The following is a 20,351-nucleotide window of genomic DNA, read 5'->3' as shown; positions in this document are numbered from 1 at the left end:
GAGTTGGTGAGTCGGCCCAAGGCCCAACCCTACCCTAGACCCAACCAAGCTAGCCAACCCAAGTTATTGAATACTCAACCCAAAGTAATTCTGTTTGGGTCTAGTTAGATAGGGTTGGGTCGGGTTAACATGTGCAACTAATAAACAAACACATCAACTGAAACATCTCACCATCAAATAATACTACTAAAGTAATACATGTAACTACCAAAGTAACATTAGCAAAATAAAGTTTGCAATCATCAGTCGTAAACAAATTAAATAAAAAAATATAGATTAAAAAAACTCACTAATGTCTAGAGATTCCATTCGAAAGACAAAACAAGTCATAAATAATAACTCCACCACCCATCACCAATAACATGAAGTCTATGTCATAGAAAACCTACCACCCATTAAATGGATCTTTGACACGTGTTCTGCCCCCTAACATGAGGGTGCTCATTGAATAGCGAATTCTCCACATCGCATGAGTTTGTTTTGCTTCTGAACGCGCCTCAAGGTCCACTGATTCAGTGTGTGTTGCCACCTAATGAGGCCGACATGCTGTGATGGTCCCATGATTGTATCCATCCATATTCTCATTAGTTTGGCAATTAGAGAATTGCATTGTCAATGTTCCCATGATTGTATCCATCCATATTCTCGTTAGTTTGGCCATTAGAGAATTGCATTGACCTTAATCGTTAGTTTGGATGTTTCTGATCATCGGACCAATCAAGATGTGGACCCAAGTCGGTTCAGATCATGAACTATATTTTCTATGCATGGACAACTCTGATCATGAACCATATAGTTCATTAGAAGAAAAAAAAGAAGGATCATGAACCCTATATAGCGTAGAGTCCAAAGCATGGATGGTTCCAATCACGAACCCTATTTTTCATATAGCCATGATTTTACATTTATATCATGCATGGTAGTCATAGCTCTTATGCTATGTACTACATATGAAGTCAGGTTCAGGTTGGGTCCCCAAGCCTAACCTCAATCCACCTTGACATGAAGTTTGGGTTGGGCCAATCTGGTTCATCTTGACCCAACCTAAGCTGCAACTCTATTTGTGAGTGTGACTACTGTCACTGGTGAGGGCTATGGTCCATATTTTTACATTCTTAAAACACCAACAAAATCCTTCAACTCTCGGAGAAAGGATTTTCTTCCAAAGAGAGTACCGATGAAATGAATGTTTGCCTTTTCTCTCACAAGATCATTCATCCTTCTCCCTTTCTACCCAATTGATTAGCAACTTCCTGAAAAGGGCCCTCATAATGAGCACCATGGATCTCATAGACTTTTACCAGGCATGAAGTGGATGTAATGAACAGACATGCTACCTTTTATTATGTGGAGATGTGGTATGATGCTTCTTACAAGGTTCTGGAATCTGAACGCATTGGCAATTGCCCCTAATTATGTGCTTGTGCTCATGGAAATGCTACTGGATATGATGTGCGTGCCATGATTCTGATCTCCTAGCATGGATTAAGGGACTACCATGTTGGATCCACTATGGATGGACAAAGTCTATGATCTGAAATATGGGTCATAGACCACATTTTATTATACTTCTGCACTAAATTTACCCTTGCCCTCTCTCAACAACAGTTTGAAGCATGGATGGAAGGGAGTGTGGTTTTGGAACTTAGTATCTAGGGACCAACTGTGTTGAGGGGTTCTTTCCCCACCTGCAAGTCAATTATTTCAAATTTCTTTTTATTCTGATTTCTTTTAAGACATTTTTTTATACTTTCTGAGTATCAATAGTATTATTCTTCGTGCTCGCTAAAAATCTCATAGTTTAGCTGACAACAAATTGTTGGGATGAGGCTGTGATGATGGGATGTCTGAAAATCTCATAGTTTAATTTTATTTATTTATTATTATTATTTTTTTTAAGTGATGGAGATTTATTAAATGATGGCCATTTAAGTGGTCTGATTCTTAAATGATGGATACCCAGGTTTGGCATCGTAGGACATTTCAACCATCGGGGCTATTTGCTGCCCGTATTGATTTACAAGGCACTACCCAGGTATATGTGTTTCTCTTGAGATGACGGATAAGTCTATTAATTACAATGTTGCTGTTGCTGAAGGCATTTGGGCCCGTTTAGGGTTTGCATGCTCTTTTCACAGGAGAAGATGATACTTGGGAGGCATGGTTGGGCGTTGATACCTCTGGATTTTCTAATGTTATTGGTTTGAGAGGAAATCGGGTTAAAGTGAGGCGTGGATTTTCTACATCTGGATCTTTAAAACCAACCCAGGTTTGTTTTCTGCTGTAGGATGACTTTTTTTTCCATGAGCATATGTATGTTCCTTTTTCTCTATGTTATGCATGGCTAAAATAATATTTCCGACAATCACCTTACATTGTAACACGGGATCTTCGGTTCGACTTCAAAATTGGTGCTATTCTATGCATCCACTTGGGATTATTTGTGCTCTTGATTTATTCATTCGCCCCCACTCCTTCTATTAATTACTTAATGTCCTCCTTTTCCAGTCTTGAGTTCCTATTCAAAACATATGCATCCAACTTGGCAAATAACTATTTTTTTTGAAGATCAGAGAAGTAAGATGGACTCTTCCTGAAATGACCCTAGGCCAGCTTATTCTATTGTTTCATAAAGAGTTTCTGGTGCATAAATAGATTAAGGGCATGTTTGATTGCATCAAATTTCATGAAATGCCATGAAATTTTGCACCAAAATAGACTGACTAATCATGAAATGTTATGATATTTCAAGATATTTGGTGCAGCCAAATGCGCCCTAAACGGCCAACACAGTTGTTAGGTACAAATTTGAATTTGACAAGTGTTACTACAGAAGGGGAACAGTTTGTGTTGTGTGTTTATTTGGGTTTCCTGGGAATCAAATTTATTCCAGCCCCAATCTTCCAAAAAAACAAGGAAAGGACAGAACAGAAAAATCCAGCCCCAGAAGGACAAAACATAAGATTGTAGAACTTGACGAATTGAAACCTACCCAATATTTATTTTCTTTTTGTTTCTTTTTCAATTATTCAACTCTGTCCTGCTCCCTTGTGGTTTCCACCTTTTTAAGAGCTAGAAGCATCTTTTCATTCTTGAAAAAGAACTAGGAGATTCCAGCTTTCTATGTTAGAAATTGTTTGCTGTGTTTAGGTTTAGAATCCATCCTGATAGTTTTATTGAATGGGCTTTGGTAAGTTTTAGATAAAAATGGAATTATTTATTTTGTGCAATTTTTGTGCAAGCATCTTACAGGATGCTGTTTGAAATTGTGGAGGCTTTTTACATGTATCAAATTCACCTGAGTACTTGTTGCTCGAGACCGTCAGTTGTCCATTGAATATTAATCATCCTTCCCTCAGACAATCATCTTGTTTTTTCAGGATGAATTACGGCAACAGAAAGAGGAGGAAATGGATGATTACTGTTCCCAGGTTTGCGCTTTGGCATTGACTACTAATATTCATTAGCTAACTGGTTCATGTGATTTCTTTTTTATCTTCAATGTGATCTATTGAAGCTGTTGAGTCTTTTATTTCTACTTTATTTTTTTTTAATATTTATTTTATGAATCATCCTCCCCTATTTCTATTTGTCTGTACCTTTCAAAAAAAATTCTATTTGTCTGTCAACTTTAATATGATTATGCTTTACTTGTCAAGATGCATGGAGAATTCAGAATGGGTCAAATAATGTTTTAAGCTGTCTTTTATTTTTGCTGTTAGTGTACATATTTATTTAGAACGAACTCTTTTCCTTTTAAGCATATATTTGGGTATTCACTTTTGTAACGATCAAATCAGTAAACTTTTGGATAATTTGAACATCGATGGCATTAAATTTCAAAATTCTTGTAAAATATTCGTCCATTTTCCTCTTCTTGCTACACTAGCCCAATCTCATATTTTAACTCGTGTTCCTGTAGACAGGCTAGGCGTCGCTCACCATCTCATTACTTTTTAGAATTAATGTACCTCTTTATTGATAAAAGAAAAGGAGAAAAATCAAGAAATGAGGAAAGAACAAATAACCTAGTGGCTAACCCCTTCTCTTGCAAGCGAGGTGGCAACTTCATTAGCTTCTCTGCTAACATGAGTAAACAAAATGCTTGAACTTAGAGGCGGTACCCCAAATTTCATGAAAACCAAAGATAAGTTCCACAATCTGGACAAATAAGAAGCCCAATAATAATATTAGAGTTCCACAATCAAGCATGCCATTTCATCATCATTGTCATCATAGCCTTGTGTAGCTATTTGGGACTATCTTTACATATTCCCTTTAAACAGAAGAAAAATCATTGTGTGGAGGAGAGAGGTGTGGAGCAAAAGGGAGGAGGAGCTGGACGAGATTCTCTGTGATATCAAGGAGGACAGAGGGGAATTATCAGATGACGATAGGGTGGCAAGGGAGTCTCCTATGGTTGAATACAACAAGAGGTCTAAAGGAAGACAAAATTAAATGAAAGTAGCATTCTAGAGCGGCATGGTTAAAAGAAGGGGACAAGAATAGCAAGCTTTTTCCATAGCATTGCTAGTACTCAAGCTAGAGCGAACCATGTACATAGCGTGATGGTGAATGGGTCTAGAGTTGACGGAGCAAGTTTGCGACGTTATTGTTAACTATTATAGGGATCTCTTATATAGTGGTGGTTGGTCAAGACCGCGCCTAAACAACTTGACCTTCAATCGCCTATCCCTCTTGGAGGCAGAAGATTTGGAAAGACCGATTCAAGTGAGTAAAGTCAAATTGGCGGTGTTCGATCTTGGTCGTGATAAAGTGTTGGGCCCAGATGGCTTCTGTTTGGCTTTCTTCCAAGAGTTTTGGAGCGTGATGAGTGAAGATGTGGTGCTATTTGTCAAGGAATTTTTTAGGGGAGGTCGGTTTGCAACAGAGTTGGGGAACTGTTTTATTGCTATTGTTCCTAAGGAAGGTGCTGAGAGTTTAAAGGATTTTAGACCTATAAGTTTGATAGGAAGTCCCTATAAAATTTTCACTAAGATTCTACTAACCAAATTCCAAAAGGTTTTATCTGGTGTTACATTCAAGACCCAAAATGCTTTCATCGAAGGAAGGCAGATGGTCGATTGTGCACTTGTGGCGAATGAATGTATTAATGCGTACCATAGGGAAAGGAAAAAAAGGGGATGGTTTGCAAGTTAGCTATTGAAAAGGCCTATGGCCATGTAGAGTGGGACTCTTTTGGATTATACGCTAGATAGTTTGGGATGTGGGGTTTAGTGGAAAAGTTGGATTAGATCTTGCATTCACTCGGCTAAGTTATCATTCGTGGTTAACGGGTCTCCTAAAGGTTTTTTCGATGCATCGAGAGGCCTTTGTTAGGGGGATCTACTTTCCCCTTATCTTTTTGTGGTGGTGAATTTTTGAGTAGGATGCTTGGTAAAGGTTGGGAAGTTGGCTTATTCAAAGGTTTTGAGGTGGGGATGGGAGGTCTTCGGATTTCTCACTTGAAGTTTGTTGATGATACGATTATTTTTAGCAAAGTTGAGGACAATATGCTGGTCAATGTAAGGAAGATCATTAAATGTTTTAAAGTGGCGTCGGGTTTGAGAGTCAATGTTTTAAAGAGAGAAACCTTGAGGATAAGAATTCCCAAGGAGGAGTTGGGTCGGCTTGCAAAGGTTTTTCAGGTGTCGGGTTGGCTCTTTTCCTACCTCATACCTTGGCCTCCCTATTTGTATTGTTACGCCACCAAAGCACCTTTGAGATAGAGTTATCAAAAAAGTAAAAGCTAAGTTATCCAGATGGAAGAGCAGGTATTTATCTCTTGGGGGGAGAATTACCTTGATCAAAGCAGCTTTGTCAAGCTATTCTGTAATGGTGGCCGTAATGGCCACTACCGTTATCTTTTACGATATGGGCTGTAATGGTCATTACTCTTTTTATTTATTTATTTATTTTATTTTAATTATTGGAAAAAAACAAAAAACCTGTAACTGCCCCGTAATAGTTGTTACGGGTTCTTTTTTTTTTTTTTTTTTTTTTTCCATAATGGCCATTACGACCTTGTAACGTGTAACGGTTGCCACCATTACCTTGTTGTGTGCTGTAATGGCTGTTATGGGACTATAAAGGCTGTTATGTAAAGGTAATAGTGGAAACCGTTACATGTTACGGGATCGTAAAGGTCATAATAGCCATTACGGAAAAAAAAAATGAATCGTAAAGGCCGTTACAGCCTGTTATGCCACCTGTAAAGGCCGTAATGGCTCTGTAACAGTCCATGACAGGGCGGATACAAGTTTTCGGGGTTTGGTTTTTCGATAAAAAAGTGACCATAATGCTTTACGTAACGGCCGTTACTGCACACCATGAGTTTTGTCTAATATGCCTATGTATTTCAAGTCCCTATTCAAATGTCCAATAACAGTGGTGGAGCATCTCGATAAATTGAGGTGGGATTTCTTATGGCAAGGGTCTTCTACTTCTCATAAATTTCTCCTTTTGAAGTGGGGGGAGGTGTGCAAGTCAGTCCATGAGGATAGGGTTGGGATAAGAAGATTGGAGATTCTAAATAGGGCATTGTTGGTAATTAGCTTTGGAGGTTTGGGATCAAAGAAGATGGTTCGTGGCTAAGTACGGTGTTCCAAGTGAGGGGTTGGTGGGTCAAGAGATCATCCTTATATAGGGTGTTTTTTTGGGATGACGTCTAGATTGGCAATAGACTTCTTTGTTCAGAGTTTTCTAGATTGGCTAGCGTCGAATAGTAATTCTTCGGTGGCTAGCTGTTTTTGGTTGGATGCTCCAAGTTGATGTGGACACCTTCTTTTAGAAGACATTTGTCAAAAGAGGAGTTGGAAGAATTTGTTGGTACGTTGGCTATTGTCCATGGAGTTTACCTTCGCCCTAAGGAGGATGATTCTCTGGTATGGTCTCTTTAGAAATCAAGCAAGTTTTCTGTCTAGTCTTTTTATAGTTTTCTCTCAGGGTTTGGTTTCAGACCCTTCCCCTTCGGAGTTCGTGTGGAGCAATGGCACTCCTCCAAAGATTGGGGTGTTTGTGTGGTTGGTGAGTAAGAGTCGGGTGCTTACCATTGACAACGTTGAAAAGAGGTCCTTGATCATCCCAAATATGTGTTCCTGGTGACTTGTTTTCTTTGCCCGTTTGCAACGGCCATTTTAGGAAGGCTTCTTAGAGGTTTTCAAGATTCCTTGGGTGATGCCGGGAACTGTTGAGGCCCTTTTCTTCTTGTGGCACAGGGGTGGTTTTGGCAAGGATGGAAAGATCTTATGGCAGCTTTGTCTGTTGGCTGGGCATTGGTCTATTTGGGAAAAATAAGTAACTGTTGCTTTAGGGATAAGAGCAGTTGCTTCTCTTATGTTTCGGGGTGGGGTAAGAGCTTCGTTGAAGAGTGGGCTTACAATCTGAAAATTCCCATAGATTGTATCTTTTAGTTGTCTTTAGGTTTCCTTCTGTATCTTTGAGCGCCTTTGGCATCCTTTAATAAAAGCTTCATTGTCTTTTTTTTTTTTTTTAAAGCAAGAAATTCTCATGATTGATTGGTGGGTTTGACAGCTGCCTGCCCACTTGACATCAACCTTCCTTCACCTGAGCGGAGCTGGGGAGTCGGGACCGGCTGCCGCAATTGTCACTGGCTGCATTTGGATGTCTTGTTAACAAGATTTTGTGAAATTTTCGTTTAATACTTTTCAAATTTCAGCATATCTTGTTTCATTATTTTTTAGTTTTGCAAAATTTTGCAAAATTTTACAAAATTTAGATTACTTGGAAGTTATATAACAACCCCTGGAAAAATGGCCTATAGAAAGGGTTTGAGGGACCCACCTACACTTGTTGATCTCTTAAGAACCACCTTCATTAGACAATCCTAAGCGTCTGATCAGGGTCCAACAAAATACACAGCCTGCCTTGGAATATAACAAAAGGGCTGAATCATGGATCTGACCATCAAGTATCTGGGCCTTAAGAGTACATGTGCTTTTCAAGAATCACATTGGTTGTGTTATCGGAACAGTCAGATTCTGTGGCATGCCATTTAATTACCAAAAAAGCAAAGAGTTTAAATGACGAGCATGAGGATGCCCTGACAAAATGATCAGTCTCCTAGCTTCTTGCTGCACAGATATTCTTGTTAGGGTGCCTCTCCCTTTTTGGGAGCTCGTAAATCCTAGACACTCCAGGTTATAAGAGTGCTTAGTGTCTTTGCTTCTGTTGCCACTTCTCCTGGCTCCTGCACACACTCCTGCTCCCTCCTTCAGGCCATGAAAGTTAGTTCTAATTCAATCAACCAGCATTAGTCATATTATCATATTCTTCTAATGTTCCAACTGCTTTCCAGTTTCTTGATGTGGAATCTCTCAAATATGTTTCTAGCAGATTCTGGGCATAAAAATAGATACATCCTAAATGTGCCACTGTGGTGGTAACTCTCAGCCTGATGTCACTCAATAATTAGGGATAAGTTGCATCTGATCTACACTCGCCTTTTTCAAGTCTTCCGTCTTTTGCTTCCTTGATGTACACCCTATCATTTCTTTCAAGACATTTTACATCCCACAGTGTCCCTTTCTAGTATGACTTTGATTTCTCTAATAAATTGGGCACCCTTTAGATGGGCTGATGAGTTGATGACATGGCTATAGCTTTGATCACCTTGTTTTTGTTTTTTTCTTTTTCTTTTTGGTCGCACCTAGTAGGCTAAAAAATTGAAGAAGATACATGAGTTCATACTGAAAGGGAAGTTCACATGTTTATAACTAAGCATATATATATTTTCATGAAATGTTCTACATTATTCATTTGTGAAAAAAGAATGAGATTACTTCTTGTACGCTTCTAGCTCTAGCCACAAAATTGCTTTATTTGATTGAACAAAATTTGAGGGGCTGCTGTTTCAACCTTTAGTGCAATTCAAGTTATTCTTGTTCTTTTGGATTGTTTTAAACTCTCACAATGCTGAAGCTAGTTGTTTTGGAGTTGGACATCATTTTAACCACCTATTGTTTTCACAGGTTCCAGTTCGCCATCTAGTTTTTATGGTTCATGGTATTGGTCAGAGGTTGGAGAAAGCCAATTTGGTTGATGATGTTAGTGATTTTCGCCATATCACGGCAAGTCTTGCTGAACGACACCTAACTTCATACCAACGCAACACCCAGAGGGTTCTCTTTATTCCTTGCCAGGTAAATGAAAAATCCTTCTGCATTATATTTATAATCACCTGTTTTCCAATATTATTATGTATTACAGGCATGGAAAGATATTTTTGCGTCAATTTGTATGCATTTTACCCTTGCCTATTGTAATATTTGGAGAAGATGTAACAATAGTTCTATACTTCATGCCTTTTTTTTGTGCTTTGTGTCTTCTTTTGTTATATTTCACATTTTAAAATTTTATTTTAATTGATTGAAGAAAGCAAAAGATAAAGATGTAAAAAGGAAAAGGAAAAAAAAAAAAAAAAAGAAGGAAAAAAAATGGTATTCCTATCTAAACAATTCTTTCGCAGTACATTAATTTTAGATACTAGATAGCATTTCAAATCATATTGTTTGTAAGTTCCACATGTTTTAATTGGTATAAAATTTTCTTCAAATTCCAACTGGCATTCAATTTTATATTAATCACTAAGAAGTTAGCTTACATGCTCTTGAAATTACATTGCTCTTTAGGTATTCTCTTCAGCTGCTTGTAGCTACATGAGCATTTATTGGACACATGAACTCACATGTTTTAATATGTTGGTCACAGTGATCCAAGTTTCGGTGATATTATCAGCATCGCCACCTCAGCGATACTGATAACATCATTTATTTCAAAATTTCCAGGTGTCAGCGATATATCGCCACTGTGTTGGTACTTCCAATATATCATAACGTTCTCACGTATATAAATTCCGGTGTCGTATCACCGATACAACTCGACATCCCATCCATTTGTGAAATCATTCAGGCATAATTCAAAAAAATAAAGAAAAAAGAATGAAGTCATTTGAATTTGTTTTGTGTGTGTGTGTGTGTGTTTTGTGGGGGGGGGGGGGGGGGGTTCACCTCTTCTTTATTTCTTGTGAATCGAATCCATTTGGGGCAAAAATTGCAGATCTGAAGGTCGGTGGGCCAGAATTGCGAAAATAGGAAAAAAATTACAAAAAAAAGAGGAGGATTTTTTTAGGGATCTGATTGGAGAGTGGATTTTGACTTCTCTCTCTCCAGTTTTTTTTAGTCGAATCCCCATTTGGTGGGGGGGGGGGGGGGAAGAGGGGGGAATCGAGAACGGGGAAACTATGTGTAAATACTACAAAAATAAAACATAGAAAATTTGATTTTTTAAGGAAATTTTTTGGGGATCTGGTTGGGGAGTGGATTCTGACCACTTCCATTTTTGAAAAAAAATTAATTATTTGAAAAAAAAAACTATTTTATTTAAAAAACAATAGTACCAAGAAACAATGGCACTGTTTCATGGAAAACGTATTAATTTTTTTTCTATTTATGGTAAATGTTGATAAATGATGTGTTGCTATTTTTAATTAAAAAAAAATTCAGTTTTCGAAAAATCAAAAAATTATATATATAAAAAATGTCTGCTTCTAAAAAGTAATTATTTTATTTCATTTTTATGTATGCATGTATGGATGGATCATGGATCCATGTTTGTACGCATGCATGAATGGGTGTATTAGTGTATGCATGCATGAATGGATGGAGAGATGTATGTATGTATGCATCGATGGATGGATGTATTAGCGCATGCATGCATGCATGGATGGATGGATAGTGTGTGTGTGTGTGTGGATGGATGAGTAGATCATGTATATCTACATGTATGTATGTATGCACGGATGGATGGATGCATGTTTGTATGCATAGATGGATGTATTAATGTACCCTTTGCCAAGGGTGTGGGGGATGGAGTCCTTTGTTCAACATGGCATGGGTGATGTCTGAGGTTGATAAATGAGCTTGTCATATCTTGGCTGGGAAGGAATGGCGGATGTTTGAGTAGCAGCAATTCCCTTTCCTCCATTGTTTGGAAGGTTCATCTGCTGATTGGGGATTTTTTTTCTATCCCTTTGGGGGATGGGAGGCAGTAGCCCCTAATGTATTTTTCTTGTCTTTTTCTTTGGTTGTTGTTGTTGTCGTTGCCTTTTTGGCTGTTGATTAAATTATTTATTCCAAAAAAAATGTATGTAGGGATGGATGGATGTATTAACGTATGTATGTATTGATGGATATGCAGATATGGATGTATATATGTATGCATGCATGCATGCATAGATGGATCTATGAATTGTTATTATTATTATTTAGGAACAACTTTAAGTGATTGTTGTGTTCCTAATTATATTATTGCTATGAAATGAACTCATTTTGGTTAAAATTGCACTGATTTTCTACGACAACACATGCTTCTTCTTCTTCTTCGTTTTCCTTTTTTGAAAGGTAACAACTTTTATTGAAAAGCCACCTCAAAATGAAGGTTTGGGGTGGAAAATAATACAAAGCAAAAAACAAAACAATTACAAACCCAAAAGGACAATAAGGACATAAGCATCCACATCCTTAAACCTAGAGGCCCAATCGACCACCCAGATTTATTCTCAAAACAACGATTGTTCCTCTCACCCCATATAGTCCATAAGACCGCTATAGCCACCAACTGCCACGCCACCTTCCCATATTTTCCCACTCCATTGTGCCATGTAACAAAAAATTCTGGCATCGAACCCGGGATCACCCAATAGATATTGAGATTTGAAATGAGGCACTCCCATATCTTCCTCACAGATGGGCAATGAAGGAATGAATGATCCACCGACTTGGCATCCCTCATACACATGACACAAATACTAGGGAGTATGACAACACATGCTTCATGCTCCTATTAAATGGTAACTTATAATATATGATTTTTTTCCAATTTTTTATTCATAAATATATAAATGTGTATTTTAGCATTTTCTGAAGTTTCAATGAAAAAAATCCACCATTTATCTCATGTTTCCCCAATGTTTCCCTTGGTCAGCGATACATTTCCAGGTATCGGCGATAGTGATACATGTTTCTGTGTCCCCGGTCAGCAATACATGTAACGATACCGATACTACAATTTTCTAATCTGAGATCCATAAAAAAGTTGATAGCTATACATGATGGAAGTGAGGAACATAAGCGGACAGTTTTGTTTTTGAAAGGTCTGCATTTTGTAGTTTTAGGGAATGTGATATGAAAATTGGAGGAAATTTATACCTCTTTACTACCTATTGATGCAACAAATTTTCCTTTAGCAGTTTTGTTTCTCAAAGCTTGTCCATTTTAGCTTGTATGCATGGTAATTCTATAACAGTAATGGTGGCCATAATGGCCACTACTGTTACCGTTACGATATGGGCCGTAACTACCATTATAGCCTCTCTTTTTCTTTTTCTTTTTATTAAAAAAAATAATATATCCTGGCCCCGTTTCAGACCGTGACGGGGCCATTACGGGCCATTTTTTCTATAATGGCTGTTATGGCCAATTCAGTCCTGTAGCGTGTTACAGTTACCACCGTTATAGTTACGTAACCATTTTGGCATACCTTGTTGTATGCCTTCACCTGCTTTGATCAACTTGCATGTTTTTCTTTTATATCTTTTTGTAAGTTATTTCCAAATTATATTCCACACGTATCATAAAGAACGCCCTTGTGTTGTCTGCTTGTGGTCAAGAGTGCATCTTCTATGCTCTCTCTCTTTCTCTATCTATCTATATCTTGAAAAATGTCCATCTTATATCATCAACTTGATTTTCATTCTTATATCATGCATTAACTATGGACTTTTCTCAAGACATTGACGCTATCTTATTCAGTTCGTTTAATTTGCAGTATAGTTTCTCATACATTGTTTGTATTTTAGTGGAGAAGAGGGTTGAAGCTTAGTGGTGAAAGTGCAGTTGAAAAGATTACTTTGGATGGTGTTCGGGGCTTGCGTGTAACGTTGAGTGCTACTGTCCACGATGTATTATACTACATGAGCCCCATCTACTGCCAGGATATAATCAACTCGGTACTTCATGTTTCATCTTGAAACTTTTTATTACTCATTTATTTTCATCTATGTATCACTGTTATTACTTGTTTGGATGCCAAAGTAGACATGCAGATGGAGCCTTCAAATATATGAACACCACATTTTGCTTCTTCTTCTTATTATTATCTTTTTCCTGTTAACCCTAAACTACGGTTGTGGTTTCGCTTATTGTATTATTTTGAACTGAAAAGAACTTGTATTTATATCAACTGCATTATAGTTCTTCTTGACAATATTAAATTTGCTTGAATTGTTAAGCCTTTGGTTGTGCAACATCTGAGAAAGAGATGGGAAGGGTGTGTTTAAATAATATTGGAAAGTCTAAAATATGTATTTATTTAAAAAAATTGGAACTTAAAGGGTGCTTAGGATTTTCATAATAGATTAATGACAGTAAACATTTCTAGAAATGGAAAAGGCTGAAAATATAGACAATCGGTGGAGCTAAGGTTGGATTTGATGTGGTTATGGTAGTACTAACTGCTAGTGGGAGAGGTCCTGAAGCACCAGCAATTCTGGAATAGGAGTGACCACTTGGGCTGGCTGAATGGATCCGGAATACAGTTGGGCAATGCCTTTAAAAAAAGAAGAAAGGATACAGTTGGACAGTATTGTAGGTAGACACCATGTTATGCATTTAGGGCGTGTTTGGCCGGTTGCATTAGGTGGGATTAGAAGGGATGGAACTAGTTTTAAGGTAATGATGATGTTGTCAGTGGATGGGTTGGAGTTCCACGGTATTGCAATATCCTGGGACACTTTTGACGGTCTGTTTGGATAAGTTGGAATATCCCGGGACGACGATGGTTATCGTGTTTGGCTAGCAATGGTGAAAACCCACCAGCTGCGATGGATGAGATGCCGTGGATGGTGATGAAGACGCACTGCATTTATGTTTACGTCACCACATTTTATGGGGCCCACAGTGATGTAAGTATTACATCCACACCGTCTATCCATTTTACGAGATCATTTTAGGGCATGGGCCCAAAAATGAAGCATATCAGAATCTTAAGTGGACCACACTACATAAACTAGTAAGATTTAACATCTACCATTGAAAACTTCTAGCGGGCCACAGAAGTTTAGAATCAGTCTGATATTTGTTTTTTACCTTCACCCAAGTCTGTGTGACCTTATGAACATCTTAGATGACAAATAAACATCATGATGGGCCTTAGGAAGGTTTCAACGATGGGAATCATTATCCTCGCTACTTTATGTGGTGTGGTCCACTTGATCTTTGTATCTATCTCATTTTTGGGTTTATGGATTAATATGATCTCTCAAAATGGATGGACGGTATGGATATAATACATATATCATAGCGGGCCCCATGAAACTTCGTGATGCCCATACACCACCGTGCAACATACCAACTTTTTCTTCTCCTTAAATCCATGCTGGATTCACTCCGGTAGTTGTAAATCCAGCGGAACCGGGAGAATTCAAATTTCTATCCGGTTCAGTTTCCAAAGTCTTGAACCAATACCACCAAAGCTAATAACCAAACATGCATGAAGTTTGAACCATTGATTTTTCTAATTCAATCCCACGTAATCCTCCCTAATGCAGCTGGCCAAACAAGCCCTTAGTTGTGTTTGCGGGGTAAGTAAAGAATGAGATATTGCATGGAATGAAAAGTTGCTCAAACCAAAATGGGGATGGAAGAATCTAAGGAAGACCCTTCCAACAAAAAAGTACAGAGAAAAAAGAGGCATTTGGAAATAAATAAGCACAAAAAGAAAAGGTAGATAAATAATATTGGCCTAATAAGGCTTGCAACATCATAATAAGGGCGAAGCTCACCTGAGGCTATATCGGTCGCATAAAGGAGAAAATTAATTTGAGACAGAGGTCGAGAACTACGTGACTTAGCATTGTGGCCCAGGCTAGAAGAAATAAAAAACAGTGTGGTGGTGGATGGAACAAGAATAGAAGAAGGATCAAGTGTGAAATGCAGTGGTTTAGTTTTACAAAAGGTTGCTTTCCAATGAAGGATGGAAGAGGCTGAATTTGGACAACTTGGAGTTCACGCGCCTCTCTCATGTGGAGGTAGATTCGCTCGAGGTGTTTTCTGAAAGTGGACGTGATGGGATTTATGGTGGAATTCTTTGAGAGAGGAAGGCTATCGGCAAAGTCAGGGGCGTCTTTCATTGTGATTATCCCCAAGGTGATATGTAAGATTGCAGGCTTAGATCACACCAATTCAGAAACAATCACACAAATTCCACATCCCATATGAAAATCCAAACATTCAATTAAAGGGGAATCTATGTGGGTCCAAGCCGACACAAGCTAAGACTGGACCAATAAAATTATAAGCCAAACAATGTCAAAGGGAAATAAAATCAACTACTCATGCATAAAAATCAGCCCTAATCCAAGGGATTCTCTAATTTCAATTCAAGGAACCCTAAGGTGATAAAAGGGGCAAATTAATTAGGGATCATGTAATATAGGGTTAGGATTCATAAAAAACGGCTATGACAGGATAAAAGAGGATAAAAACCTGAGCCAAAAGATGATCCCGTGTGGACAGCAACTATGGCCCAGACGGACGTGCGTGTGATCCCGACCGCACGTGTGTGGCATGGAATGCCAAATCGGTTACGTATCGGCCGTATCGGCCGATACGTAACGTAACGGTGCGAACCGTTACCCGTTTCGGCCGAAACGGCCGATTCGATTTTGTACCCGTATCGGCCGATACGGGACCGATACGGCGTAACGGGCCGTTACGGGCGTAACGGGCCGTTACGGGCCCGTAACGGGCCCGAAACGGTAACTTTTTTAGCTCTGTTTTTGCCCTTTTTTGAAATCTCTTGCTTCCAAACTGTTTCTAAGTCCTTCTACTACTAATTTCGACCAACCTTAGCTAGGTATTTGATAGAAAAACACATTATATTATAGATTTTTTGAATCAAAGCTCGGTGGGTCATTTTGAAATTCGTCAAAAATAGGTATTTATACTTTTTTAATATATTTTGCTGTTTTAATCATCTCATATGATGTGTTAATCATAGTAGAACATGTTAATGTGCATTTTACAGATTTGGGGTGCCATTTAATAATTTTTTAATATTTTTTCTATTTACGCATGAATTTTGGCCCCTTTTTTAAAATTCGAAAAATCAGTTTTTAATGGTTGTTTTGCTGTTTTAATCATGCCATTTGATGTATTAATCATAGTAGAACATGTTAATGTGCATTTTACAGATTTGGGGTGCCATTTTATATTTTTAATATTTTTTTCTATTTACGCATTTATTTTGGCCCTTTTTTTGAAAATTAGAAAAAACATTTTTAAATGATTCTTTTGCTGTTTTAATGATGTCATATGATGTGTTAATCATATTATAACATGTTAATGTGCATTTTACAGATTTGGGGTTCCATTTTATATATTTTTAATATTTTTTTCTCTTTACGCATTTATTTTGGCCCTTTTTTTGAAATTTCAAAAAATCATTTTTTATGGATTCTTTTGCTGTTTTAATGATGTCATATGATGTGTTAATCATAGTAGAACATGTTAATATGCATTTTACAGATTTGGGGTGCCATTTTATATTTTTTTATATTTTTTCTATTTACGCATTTATTTCGCCCTTTTTTTGAAAATTCGAAAAATCATTTTTTAACGATTCTTTTGCTGTTTTAATGATGCCATATGATGTGTTAATCATAGTAGAACATGTTAATGTGCATTTTACATATTTGGGGTGCCATTTTATATATATTTTTTATTTTTTTCTATTTACGCATTTATTTCGGCCCTTTTTTTGAAAATTCGAAAAATCATTTTTAATGATTCTTTTGCTGTTTTAATGATGCCATATGATGTGTTAATCATAGTAGAACATGTTAATGTGCATTTTACATATTTGGGGTACCATTTTATATTTTTTCTATTTACGCATGAATTTTGGCCCTCAAAAATAATTGCAAACACCTAAATGTAAGATATTTTCATATTACATTCATTCTAATATCTATCATTGATAGTAGATAGTTAGAAAATTAAATATATGAATTTTGTAGTCAAATTCAGGTTACCTGGTTCAAAAATTAATTAGACAGTCCGATACAACTTCTCACCAAAGAGTAGACCGTTACACCATCATAAACATGTTCCAATTTATAAATGAATGCATATTTGGAATGCTTAAAATATTCCGGATTTAATCCATATTTTTTCATATTTTTTTGGCAAAAAAAATTTTCCGCCGTTACACCCCCGTATCCGTATCGGTTTTGGAGGGCACCGTTACGCCAACCGATACTGATACGGACTAAGTTGGTGTGTGGGGCCCACTATTGAAAAACGGACGGGCCCTGGGTGGCCAGGGATGGACTCCAAAACCGCCAAATCTCGGCTCGATCCGATGTACGGTTTGTGCGTGGTGCTCCGACGAAGTTTCAGCCCTGGGCCGAAATCTGGAAAACTGCTTCAATGAAGAAATCGATGCAACAAAAGGACAAATTCGAAGTATGGATAGTGGGGAAGATGGAAAAAAAGATGATGGAAGATGGGGGTGAATTGGGATCGATGTGGCTTCGCACCATGGTAGTTAGCCCTTCGAAAAGGGAGGGCTTCGCACCCACTTTTGAATTCTTCCACAACTCACGAAGAGAGCAGAAAAATAAAGCAGAAATTTTTTATTAACTTCAATGAATGAAAAGAACTACAAGGGGTGCCTATTTATAGGGAGAACCCTATACCCAAAAACTCGCACCATGTGCGACACCTATTACTTGGCGATGAAGTAAACTAAAATAAAAACCAAACAAGGAAATCTAAAGCGTTCACGATGTTCTAAATAATAACAATAAGCAAAACCTAAAATATAAAACCAATCCGACGAGTGGGCCACGATCATGAGATCCCATGGTGGGCTTTTCTTGACTATCGGGCCACTTTTCTGAACCAAAACTTGACTTCTAACTAGGAGGCCCTCCCTGGACGTCGTCATCGAGCCAGATCGATGGTGGGGTCCTCCTACGTACGTACGTGCGTAGGGGGGGCGGCGTGAGTGCGCGTGATGTCCCCATCAATTCTCCCCGGCTGCAAAGATTTCGCCACTGGCGAAATAAAACTCCTGAACCGCTCCAGGATGTCAGGATCAAGTCTCTGAAGCTCCTCCTCAGTGAGCCACGTGCTACCTGAAGCTGGGCGTGACTTCTATTTAACCACGTACTTCTGAAACCCGTCGTCCGACGTTGAAACTATCTGATGGTCCTGGATATCCTCTATTTCCTTTTTGGGTGTGTGAAGGTTAGGTATGTGAGATAGAGGCTGGGAAAATGAGTCGGGAAGGATAGGTATGGGAGGTAGAGGCTGGGAGGATGGGTCGGGATGGGTAGGTATGGGAGGTAGAGGCTGGGAACATGGGTTGGGACGGATAGGTATGGGATGTAGAGGCTGAAAAAATGGGTTGGGAAGGGTAGATATGGGAGGTAGAGGCCGGAAAAATGGGTTGGGACGGGTAGGTATGAGACGTAGAGGCTGGGAAAATGGGTCGAGAAGGGTAGGTATGGGAGGTAGAGGCTGGGAAGAAAGGTTAGGAAAAGTAGATATGGGAGGTAGAGGTTGGAAAAATGGGTTGGAAAGGGGCCATGGTTCAAGGGATAAATATGAGGAATTAGGATGGGTGGGCGAAGGGCCAGACAAAGTATCAGTGGTCCTCTGAAAAGTAACTAAATCCTCCACATCGGATGTGAAACTAATTCCCATGGAAGGTGGAAGATCTATCTCATACACATTGAGACCGTTTCGTTTTATACTTTTGATGGGTCCAGCGCTACACGCGTGTAACTTACGAACGGCCCTCAAAGGATACCGCTCGGGCCTGATGCAGACCATCACAGAGTCCCCAATATTGAATCCTTTGAAACATTTATACTGGTCTGTATAAAATGTGCAATGTTCATTATTAGTCATGATCTTCTACTTGATTTCTTGATGCCATGAATGAATGTGATGCGCAAAAGACTCTGCAGACTCTGACGGCCTATGGGACAGTAACATAGGGACAAGATCAATAAGTTTCCTAGGTTTATAATCAGTAACGACTTCATAAGGACTTAGACCTATGGACCTATTGACGAACTTATTCAACGTGAACTCGGTTGTAGGTATTACGATGTCCCATATTCTGGTGTGCTCTATATCCTTCCTAGGGGACTCATCCGGTAGATCATCAGGAAAGATATCACGTAACTCATCCATTACCGGAATGGCCTCAGTGGATAACTCTACACTAGCCGCTGGTGCACTCTCTCCAGCCACAAGGCCACACATGTTGTACCCCTCAAAATAGTGGTCTTTATGTCTCTCATGGGGTGAGTGTCCGGGTGCACACCCATAATTGATTCCTTGACCAACTCCATTCATTGGTATATCCTCCAGGCCACCTGCTTGAGATTGGACATCTACCCCAATGGTGGGGTTTGTCCTAGCGATGGTCTTTAGTCGGGTAATGCGTACATCAAGCTGTTCATAGCATTGGTCCATTTCCAAGCGCTTAATCATAGACTCCAACGTCTGAGATATCTTGTTTAGTGACTCTTGCAATTGTTCCATGTTTAGTGTAGGGTGCAAACCGAAACCGCTACCCGTACGTGTGGGCATATACTGACTTGCTCAACCTAAAGACCTTCTATGACAACTATGTGTCTAAAAACTAAATGACCCTACGAGACTCTATATGAAGGAGACTACACACTGTTACTAAAATTCAGCTATATATGATGGACTGAATGCATGAAGGACTCAAACTACACCGTAAATATATGGTGAATTCCCCTACAAGAACCCTAGGCTCTGATACCAAATTTGATGCAGGACATGGAAAATTAAATATGATATGCAAGATTTCAGGCTTAGATCACACCAATTCAGAAACAATCACACAAATTCCACATCCCACATGAAAATCCAAACATTCAATTAAAGGGGAATCTATGTGGGTCCAAGCCGACATAAGTTGGGACTGGACCAATAAAATTATAAGCAAAACGATGTCAAAGGGAAATAAAATCAACTACTCATGCATAAAAATCAGTCCCTAATCCAAGGGATTCCCTAATTTCAATTTAAGGAACCCGGAGGTGATAAAAAAGGGTAAATTAATTAGGGATCATGTAATAGAGGGTTAGGATTCATGAAAAACGGCTATGAGAGGATAAAAGATGATAAAAACCTGAGTCAAAAGATGATCCCACGTGTGGATAACAACGATGGCCCGGACGGACGTGCATGTGATCCCGATTGCACGTGTGTGGGGCCCACTATTCA

General features: G+C 38.6%; 1 protein-coding gene across 16 annotated transcripts in view; it reads left to right on the top strand.

Annotated features, from left to right (window-relative positions):
- The window catches only part of LOC131236707 (phospholipase SGR2), a 50,081-nt gene that overhangs the window by 3,082 nt on the left and 26,648 nt on the right, over window positions 1-20,351 (top strand). For all 16 annotated transcript variants that reach the window (XR_009166849.1, XR_009166845.1, XR_009166848.1 and 13 more), the window contains 5 exons: window positions 1,964-2,035; window positions 2,117-2,269; window positions 3,381-3,431; window positions 8,991-9,161; window positions 12,878-13,027. Coding sequence is in view for 10 of the 16 variants with exons in the window: in XM_058234076.1 (XP_058090059.1) it covers window positions 1,964-2,035; window positions 2,117-2,269; window positions 3,381-3,431; window positions 8,991-9,161; window positions 12,878-13,027 (597 nt within the window). In the remaining 6 variants the exon portion in view is untranslated. The remainder of the gene's footprint in view (window positions 1-1,963; window positions 2,036-2,116; window positions 2,270-3,380; window positions 3,432-8,990; window positions 9,162-12,877; window positions 13,028-20,351) is intronic.

Source organism: Magnolia sinica, chromosome 2, assembly GCF_029962835.1.
Source record: "Magnolia sinica isolate HGM2019 chromosome 2, MsV1, whole genome shotgun sequence".
NCBI classification, from domain to species: domain Eukaryota; kingdom Viridiplantae; phylum Streptophyta; class Magnoliopsida; order Magnoliales; family Magnoliaceae; genus Magnolia; species Magnolia sinica.
Note: the sequence above shows the minus strand (reverse complement) of the source record. Positions and strands in the feature narration are given on the sequence as shown.